The sequence below is a fragment of the Rhagoletis pomonella genome, unplaced genomic scaffold, assembly GCF_013731165.1.
Source record: "Rhagoletis pomonella isolate Grant_MI unplaced genomic scaffold, Rhpom_1.0 Rhpom_scaffold_00001, whole genome shotgun sequence".
In the NCBI taxonomy this organism is placed as follows: Eukaryota; Metazoa; Arthropoda; class Insecta; order Diptera; family Tephritidae; genus Rhagoletis; species Rhagoletis pomonella.
In genome coordinates, this window is record NW_023458555.1 from 62168215 (window position 1) to 62179069 (window position 10855).

Below are 10855 nucleotides of genomic sequence, written 5' to 3' on the forward strand. Positions count from 1 at the left end.
CCTAGACGTGACCCAGTGAAACGCCGGGACACGTATAACTTCTTTTTTGCCGATATAACTTTCCCCGGTAGTTTGAACCCTTCCCGATCACTGACCCCTACCATTTGTCTCACAGTGTTATTAATAAACATTTACTGATGTTTAGTTCACTAGATCGATTCAGTAGATCAATATCTGCAATTAAAAAAAAAAAATCGTTAAAATCCTTGCTTTTTTGCGACAGTTATAAACGATTCGTTCGTACTCAAAAAGAAAAAAAATGCATTATTCGAAAAATTCGCATTTCTGAGCAAAAAGAAAAAATACGTGTCTCCTTAAATTGTTCAAGGAACAATCCCTGTGAGTTTTATCGCAAACTTAAATTCACTTTCCCCCGGCCTGGGTGATTTAAAATGGAATGAGCCATATAGATTTGAAATAACCCTGGTATTTGGGTATAGGGGTTATTAAAATCTAAGAATGATAGAATATAAGATTGCGCCGACCAGAGAGGATTTTTGAGAATAACTTTTGTGTGACGTCACACTGGTGCAATTGCGAGAGAAATGCCAAAACGTGAGCAAGAATGGAAGAAGAAGAAAAAATTTTGCAAGGAAAACGTAAACAAGTTGCACAAGCGTGACGTCATGCAAACAACGATTCTGTCAAATTCGTTAAGAGAGGAATAGCGGTCCGAGATCGGCGCAACCTTTGTATTCTCTCAATCGTGATTAAAATCCATGTAGGAGCCTCAAAACTATCACATTCCAATATACACAGCTCTGGAATACTTGATTTTTCACTTTGACTTTTATTTTTTCCTGAAAAAATAAGTCAACAATTACCGATTATTTTCTGCTCAAAAAAATTAAAGGCAAATTTTAACTTTTATTTTTGCCTTAAAAAAATAAAAAGCAGAAATAACAGGTATTATATGCTCAAAATAATGAAAGTAAAAAAATAACTTCAGGTTTTTACTTTTATTATAAAATGCATAACCGGTACGGTCTCTGTTGTAAACAAACCTTTTGGGTGTTGGCCGCATCAAGCGGCTCATCTGGATGAAGTGAAAAGGCTGTTAGATGTAATGCAGCAACGTGCTCCCGATGTTGAACATCAGTTCAAAGAAAAGTCAAATGAGTTGGAAATGGCGCAGCTTATCATACGCCAGTTGTCGGATAAGGCCAATAAAATCCAAGGCGGCAATCGTATAGAGACCTTGACGCAGACGCAATTTATGTATGAGCAACAGATTAGAGACTTACAAGTAAGTTAGAAGTAGAAGTGCATTTGAAGATGTTTACATTATTATGTTTACGCATTTCTTACAGGCTATGGTGCAACAATTGACGTATGCCAAAGAACAAGCGAGCAATCAGTACCAAAGCTACGTGCAACATCTGAATGCAGAGATAAGTACCTTAAGCGAGAAGAAAATGGGACGAAATGGAGGAGTATATGCAAAATTATGCTGCCGAACAAAACAAAGTTGCTAGCCTCAATACAATCCTATAAGATTGATAATATAATAAAATAATAATCAAAAGACACTTGTGTCAATAAATCCTTATCCATTTGTGTTGAAATATACTAGCCAGAAATGCGATTGCTTTATAAAAAAGAGAACCATTTTGAAATATGAGTGTTTTTACTATGTAGAAAATAATTTATGCAACCTCACATACGCGGTTTTGCATTATCATGATACGCGGTTTTGCATTTTGTTGTAGTTTAACCGACGATATGTACATTTCTTATTTGTTATCACGGCAGTCAAAAATTGATCTCTTTGTTAATTTTTTGCGGCCCTGAAAATGGCCTTTTGTGTATATATGGTATTGTGTATGTAGACCCAGATAAGCTTATATAAAGCAATTGATCCCCTTGTAAATTCTTTGCGGCCCTGAAAAGGGCCCTTTATGTATACAAACTAGAGCTGTGCGATTATTCGATTACTCGAGCAAGTTGGTTAATCAATTATTCGGTTAATCAATTACTCGAGTAATCAAGATTTTGATTACTCAAAACGATGATTAATCGAGTTACTTGAAATATAATTACTCAAAAAAAATAATTTTGCTCGTTAAAAGAGTTTGCTTTGGAAAATGCTTATTTTCTTTTTTAAATTCTGTATATCATGCAGTGCGCGCTTCCACTCCGCAACTGGGTTCTGGGTTCAAGCCCTGGTCAAAGCAATATCGCTAAAAAATTAAAAAAAGGGGTTTCCTTAAAAGCGGTCGCCCCTCGGCAGGCAATGGCAAACCTCTGAGTGTATTTCGTGTAATCAGGGCGCGCGCCACAAATCGGAGGAGAAGCTCGGCCAAACACTAACACATGTGTAAGCGCCAATCTATTATTACTATTATTATTATTAGGAATCTCCTGCAGAGAAGCAGTTTTCCGATGGAAAAATTTTGATTTTTAAGAATTCTAAATCCTTTCTACGAAAAGTGGTTTTTCCCCCATATAAATTACATGGAAAACTTTAGACGCTTTCAGCGACCTCTAAATATTTTTTGATTTTCGGTATAGAACAATCCTAGGAGGTGCGATCATAAAAATTCCGACTTTACCTTTTCACATGCATTTTAGGACCACCCTAATGTATATACATACATACGCTGCGATTAGGTTAAAAACCTCTCTCCGGAGCAGCGCCATCTGTTACTCAAAAGCCGAAATACACACACACACACCTTTTGTCTCCTTCTCTCACTTCCAGCGCAAGCGCGTGTTTGCGAAGTGATGACCATGATTGAATAATAGAAGGTTATGTAATTTGTGACTCCTTTACCTAGATTTGTATTTTGGAAGTAGGAGAAAGGGGAAGAATGTGATCGCATTTTGCGAAAACGGTAGTAGAATGGTACTACAAAAAGTACGCAAAGTATACAATTAGAAGTAAAATGTGTATTAATAATTCTATGCGAATTTGCAATATATTTGGTGTTTTAATGGAAATACTAAACAATACATAAAAATATGTATTTTTGTTTTAAGTTATTCGTCATTTCCGGGAACAAATCTAGAATACCGACCGTTCAGCTATGCAAAAACGAAAAATGCAGATCAATAGAACTTTTTATGCTCATTTCAACCATGCCAAAATGAAGAGGTTCTAGAAGATTAAAGTTCAGTTTTAAGATATTTTAAATATTAATATCTTATGAACTTTATAACCGATTTAAAAGCTAATGACGTCACCATAAAGGTAATTAATTTGTTCTTCAGCTGATGTACATAATTTATAGCTTTTTGTATTTTTAAACCAAAACCACTAAAAAACGAACAAATATTATTTTTTCATGAAATAACCTTTTTTGAAAAACTGCATAATTAATGGTAAATCATTTTATATTATTTAGAAAGTACAAGTTATTATCTTTAATTCGATACTACATATTTTATCATGATCTACTTTTGGGTTTCAACAATTTAGTGATAATAAAAAATACAAATAAACCTCTTATATCTTCTTTTTTTTACCTGCGCCAAATAAATTTGGTATCGTTGAAATCAGCGTAAAAAGTTCTATCAATCGGCATTTTTGGTTATTTTATAGCTAAACGGTCGCTATTCTACACTTGTTGTAGAAAATTACGCAAACGAAGGTGACGCCAGCGAATATTTAGTATTAAGAATTTTTGGTTTTACTACTAATATCACTAGAAACTGTAGAGTAAGCAACATTCTGCACAAGTAAAGGAGCCGATTTTATGTGTGGGAGCGAGAAGACTGTTTTATTACAAAACCTTTCTATTATTGAATCATGCTGTATATGAAAAAAAATTTTCGTTTTAATTTTTGCAAACAGAAGCGTTGTTTTTAAAGTATCAAGGAACTTTAACTACTTTATACATATGTAAAGAGTTGAAATGTTGATTACTCAGTTTACTCGAAGGCTGCATTTCTTTATTCATTCTGAACGTTTGGAATAAACTTTTTTGTTTACTTATTCTTTAGAACGTTCCTGATGATATGTCAACGTATATTTCAAACGCATTCTGTTTATTCCGGCTGTGAAATGGGATTATCCGGAATGTATAAAGAAACGCAGCCGAAATGTTGGAATTTTTTATCAGCTATAACTTCGGAACCATAAGTCCCAAGAACTTGAAATTTGGTATGCAGGCATGTCTATGGTAGGCGCTTATAGTATGGCATATATAAATGAGTTTGTAAAAGGGGGCGTGGCACATCCCATAACCGTGGAATTTTTTATTATCTATAACTTCGGAGCCATAAGGCACACGAACTTGAAATTTGGTATGCAGACATATCCATGGTAGGTGCTTATACGAGGGTATATACAAATGAGTTTGTAGAAGGGGGCGTGGCACATTCCATAGGCGTGGAAATTTTTATCAGCTATATCTACGGAACAATAAGTCCCACGAACTTGAAATTTGGTATGCAAACATATCAGTGGTAGGTTCTTATAGTAGGGTATATATAAACGAGTTTGTAAAAGGGGGCGTGGCACATCCCACAGGCGTGGAACTTTTTATCAGCTATAACTTCGGAACCATAAGTCACACGAACTTGAAATCTGGTATGCAGACATATCCATGGTAGGTGCTTATACGGGGGTATATATAAATGAGTTTGTAGAAGGGGCGTGGCACATTCCATAGGCGTGGAAACTTTTATCAGCTATATCTACGGAACGATAAGTCCCACGAACTTGAAATTTGGTATGCAAACATATCAATGGTAGGTTCTTATAGTAGGGTATATATAAACGAGTTTGTAAAAGGGGGCGTGGCACATCCCTCAGGCGTGGAAATTTTTATCAGCTATAACTTCGGAACCATAGTTCACACGAACTTGAAATCTGGTATGCAAACATATCCATGGTAGGTGCTTATACGGGGGTATATATAAATGAGTTTGTAGAAGGGGGCGTGGCACATCCATAGGCGTGGAAATTTTTATCAGCTATATCTACGGAACGATAAGTCCCACGAACTTGAAATTTGGTATGCAAACATATCAATGGTAGGTTCTTATAGTAGGGTGTATATAAACGAGTTTGTAAAAGAAGGCGTGGCACATCCCACAGGCGTGGAACTTTTTATCAGCTATAACTTCGGAACCATAAGTCACACGAACTTGAAATCTGGTATGCAGACATATCCATGGTAGTTGCTTATACGAGGCTATATATAAATGAGTTTGTAGAAGGGGGCGTGGCACATTCCATAGGCGTGGAAATTTGTATCACCTATATCTACGGAACGATAAGACCCACGAACTTGAAATTTGGTATGCAAACATATCAATGGTAGGTTATTATAGCAGGGTATATATAAACGAGTTTGTAAAAGGCGGCGTGGCACATCCCACAGGCGTGGATCTTTTTATCAGCTATAACTTCGGAACCATAAGTCACACGAACTTGAAATCTGGTATGCAGACATATCCATGGTAGGTGCTTATACGAGGGTTTATATAAATGAGTTTGTAGAAGGGGGCGTGGCACATTCCATAGGGGTGGAAATTTTTATCAGGTATATCTACGGAACGATAAGTCTCACGAACTTGAAATTTGGTATGCAGACATATCAATGGTAGGTGTTTATAGGAGGGTATATATCAGCGAGTTTGTGAAAGGGGAGCGGCTTATCCCATATTCGGTGAAAGGTTTATCAGCTATAACTTCGGAACCATATGTCGCATCAACCTTAAATTTTGTATGCAGTTATATACATATTTGGTAGGTGCTTATAATAAGGTATATATAAATGAGTTTGTAAAAGGGAGCGTGGTGCATCCTATAGGCGTGGATTTTTTTATCATCTATAACTTCGGTACCATAAGTCCCTCGAACTTGAAATTTAATATGCAGCCATATTAATGGTAGGTGCTTATGCGAGGGTATATATAAACGAGTTTGTAAAAGTGGCGTGGCACATCCCATAGGCGTGGAATTTTTAATCAGCCATAAATTGGGAACCATAAGTCACATGAACTTGAAATTTGGTATTTATACGTAGGTATCTATGGCAGGTGTTCAGAGTAAAGTATATATAAATGAGTTTGTAAAAGGGGGATATACATTAGGGATGTTGCGGATGTGGAATTCTAGACATCCGCGGATGCGAATGCGGATGCGTATTTCAAACAGCTAACATCCGCGAATGCGAATGCGAATGCGGATGTCAAGTATTTTTAAAACACAATTAGAATCTAGCGTAATGGCGAGACCGTTGTTTAAACAGCGCTTACAAGCCAAACCAGATACATATGTATGTATGTCATGTTGTTTCAGAATTTGGAGAACCTCTAACTTTATCAGCACTTTTCGATTTTAGTTTTTGTAATTCATTTATACATTTATACACGCTGTGGTATAGTGGTAAGCAGTGCGCGCTTACATTCCGCAGCGCCTGGGTTCAATCCCTGGTCAAAGAAATATCGCAAAAAATATAGAAAAAAGGTTTTTTCTTAACAGCGGTCGGCCCTCGGCAGGCAATGGCAAACCTCTGAGCGTATTGCTGCCATGAAAAAGAGCTTCCCATAAAAATACAATCGCCGTTCGGAGTCGGCGTCAAACTGTAGGTCCCTCCGCTCTGTGTGACAACATCAAGGCACACGCCACAAATCGGAGGAGAAGCTCGGCCAAACACTAACATATGTGTAAGCGCCAATCTATTATTATTATTATTATTAAATCATTTTCGATACTTTCTTCTGCAACTGCTTTGGATATGGAAAATAGATTATTATTTTTGAACAAAATTCTGTTTTCAAAGTCGTGGCTGCCAGCCGAATCGGATCAGAATATTGTTATTTTTTCTTAAAACACCCCGTTTTTTATAAGCATTTGAATAACAGATAGTTACATAATTCTTATCTAATTAAAGGTCAGACCTTTAGCTTTTTAATTATTTGAGGATCGATTCTCTTTATAGCTAGACGTTGATGATTTCTACTGGAAATCCCTATTGAAGGAGCTTACTCTTTGACTTTAGATAGCAAAGAAGGACAGTTTTACCACAGAAGTTTTTAGCCAAGGATCCAATGTATATCCCTATGACAAAAATATTATTCAACAAGTAAACAAAACCACTGTTTTTTTTAATTTTTGCTAAAAATAAATTCCCCAAAGTGAAATTATTCAAACGAATAAATGTAATAGGTGGCATACGCGGACCGTCTGACTCGCGAGTCATTTATGTACGTGTTGACTCGCCTTCGACTACACACAGTTGAATTATTCAGAGCAGTAGTAAAAAATAAAAAAAATTTAAATCAGAAGGATAAAATAGTATTGTATTATTAATTCAAAAGTAAATAATTGTAGTTCAATGACGAAGGGGGGATCTATCCCCCCATATCCGCCCCCTGGCTACGCCCCTGGTTAAATACCATTCGGAAAAAACTTCGTTTGCAGTAATTTCTACGTGGTAAATGCTCCTCCATTATTTGGTTTCATAAGGATTCGGATACCTTCCTCATTGAAGTAGAAAAGAAAATTCGCGTAAGTGCTTTTTTCTGTTAAGCGCACAAGTTTTCGTGCAAAGGATGGGCAGCTAAGCAAAATATACTGTACCTGGTACTCAGCCTTTGTTTGTACCATTAACATATTCGCAGAATTTAGCAAAAATCGTCAGTCATTTTTGATACGAGCTCCGTTTTGGGAACGTCCGAACGGGAACTTTAAATCGCTATACACTTACCATATAATATTTGTGGAAAATATTTTTATTGATTTCAGACAGGAATTGATGATGACTACTCATGACCAGCCTTGCCGTTTTGGTCCAATTGGACCAAAATTGGTAGGCTCATTATCCTTTGGTAGTTTGGTTGGTAGGATGAAGCTTTTGGTAGGCAAAAGTGAAATTGCAACCAAATTGAGCAATAAAATTTGTTTGCTTAAGATTGCATACTGCCAGTGCTATCTATTATTTATAGTAACTCTAAAAATATCTATGAATGGTAACCCTGTCTTCATAGCAAGCAAAGGAAATAATGACAAGAGAAAGAGTGAAAGAAAGATGTTAAATATCAAAAACTTGGCATTTGCGCGCCTTTCTTCAATTGAGTTTAACAAACAAGCGAAAAGATTAGTGATGGACAAGTAAGTTAATTTTGCTTTAAATTAGTTACTTTTTAATCGTTGTTTATTTGCAAGTATATCTATAAAGCCTCCAAACCGTCCGAAGTAAGTGTGGACAATAATAACGACGACTTGTTCAGATAAAAAATTGCGACTAAGTAGGCATGTACATATGTGTCAATTAACAAATACTGAAAATTCTCGTGGTGATGAAAACTCGCCTGCGTCCAAAAACCAAACTCAGAAATAAACTAAACGTCAGTACAATAAATAGTATTATGTACTGTAAAGAACTAGTACAAAAGGCTGATGCACATTACGTGTGGTCAGCAAAAAGAGATCTCAAAGATGTATGATTTTTTTACAAACGTTTTGTATACAATTGGGGGATATAAAAACTTTTTGTTTTTGATATAATATAGGATATAAAAACTTTTTGTTTTTAAACGAATAAAATGCTTGAAATTGTATTGTCGAAGAAAAAAAAAACGTTTGAAATAGGGCTGTGCGATTATTCGATTACTCGAGCAAGTTGGTTAATCAATTATTCGGTTAATCAATTACTCGAGTAATCAAGATTTTGATTACTCAAAACGATGATTAATCGAGTTACTTGAAATATGATTACTCAAAAAAAATAATTTTGCTCGTTAAAAGAGTTTGCTTTGGAAAATGCTTATTTTCTTTTTTACATTCTGTATATAAAAAAATTTTTTTGTTTTAATTTTTGAAAACAGAAACGTTGTTTTCAAAGTATCAAGGAACTTTAACTACTTTATACATATGTAAAGAGTTGAAATGTTGATTACTCATTTTACTCGAAATGTTGATTAATCATAAAGCAAATTACTCAAATATTTTTGTTTTTGGTTAATCAAAAATCTTGATTACTCGAGTAACTGAACTTTTGAGTAATCATAATTTCCAATTAATCGAATAATTGAGTTATTTAATTTATGATTAATTAAAATTTTGAGTAATCAATTAATCGCACAGCCCTAGTTTGAAATTAATTGAATTGATATTGATTGAATATTTTTGATAATTAGGTTGTTCACACTTGCTTGGTTATCAGGTTATCTGGTTAAAAATTATTATTCTGTAGTATATTTTATTGTTGTAAACTGAATAAAAAATATAACCACATAACCAGATAACCTGATAACCAAGCAAGTGTGAACAACCTAACTTTTATTTAAACGCAATAAATGTCTGAATTTGTTGTTTTATACATCAAAATGTTTGATATGAATTGAATTAATATCAAAACTATATACAATGCTTATAACTGTTTTTTATACGATACGTTAATTAATTTATTTAAACGCCCGAATTTATTTTGTGTAAACTTCAAGTATTGCGTGAATAGATAACCAACTGTAGCACAGTAAACCATATTATTTGGTATTTTAGTTTATACCTACTGTTAATCTGCAAAACCTGTAAATTTAATAAAATCTCGTTTTATTGATAAAAAATTTTTTGGTGTTTGCAAACTGATTTGGTAGGCTTTTTAGTACCTTAAAATATGCTCAATTGGCAACGCTGCTCATGACAAAAAGTGTGTATTCATTCAGAGCCTACTATAGTTATTATAATGAAAAAGTCTCTCCAAACGAAACGTCCGTAAGGCCCTGTCTCCACAGGAAAACACTGATGTCGTGATAACCATGTCACAAAATATATTTCCAATGGAGACCGCCTATTTCTTATGTGCTGCAATATATGTCAGCGCTTATTGCTTGACATCTATTGCAGGCAATTCGATAGTTTGACAGCCATATTTTCATTTGAAAGAAAGCGTGCTGGTGGTAACATCGATGAAATTTTGATATTAAATCAAAATAAAAATCTGTTCCGTATTGGATAATTTATGATTACGTTTTAGGAAATTATTTAGCTAGTTTTTTAAAGATTTAAATGTTTTTAAACACCGAAATTGAGAGAATGTTGTCTGGTGGCGTCATGCGGCAAATGCTTATTTCAAGACATCAAAGTGCCCACACACAAAAACTTGCAATCACATTGCTCGTCAAAATGACAGTTGGTAGGCCATCGCTGTTCGCCTGTGGAGTTCTGCGGTAACGCAGGAAACCACAGTATATCAGTAGAAACGATTTTTGTTGTTGTGGCTGTTAATTTGGTCCCCATAAAGGACTTGAGGGTTGCCAGTGGTGAAAAATTTTAACATCGGATAAATGGCGAGAGAAATATTGTTATGCGCTTTATAAGTAAACATGGACGTAATAAAATGTTTTATACTTCAATACAACTAATTAGCGCTATTTTTGCAATTCGAAATGATCTTAAAAATATTTGTAGTGAAATATGTACTTTATGAGTTAAATGGAAACTATCTTATATGTAAAAATATATTCCGATTTACTTCAAATAAATGATGTAAAATGTTTTATATATGGATCTAATTTTAAAAATAATATTTAGTACTTTCATCTACATTGCTTTTATTGTAAGTTTTCACGAGTAGTTGCAGTTTTCTGCAATTGCCTCTGGCCGACTATACATGCTAAAGCTAAATAATTTCACAATTTCTACCATATTAAACGTTTATCTATATATATAAAATTCAAATTATGTATGTACCTATAGACACACTTGGCTCCTAAACGAATAAGCCGATCGTAACCAAATTTTACACACGCACTGGATATCTTCCAGGGATGGTCACAGGGTAAAAAATAATTTGATATATAAAGGGGGCGTGGCCCCAAAACGTGGACCCGGGTAACCTTAGGATGTATTTGTTTAATATGGGTATCAAATTAAAGCTGTTCATGAGTGCTTTAAGAT

General features: G+C 34.7%; 1 protein-coding gene across 1 annotated transcript; it reads left to right on the top strand.

Annotated features, from left to right (window-relative positions):
• The first annotated feature begins 1016 nt into the window (after positions 1–1016).
• On the top strand, positions 1017–1475 carry LOC118755454. Its single transcript, XM_036490315.1, has 2 exons — positions 1017–1246; positions 1311–1475. The coding sequence occupies exons 1-2, from the start codon at positions 1067–1069 to the stop codon at positions 1473–1475; spliced, it is 345 nt and encodes a 114-aa protein (XP_036346208.1). The 5' UTR covers positions 1017–1066.
• The last annotated feature ends 9380 nt before the right edge of the window (positions 1476–10855 follow it).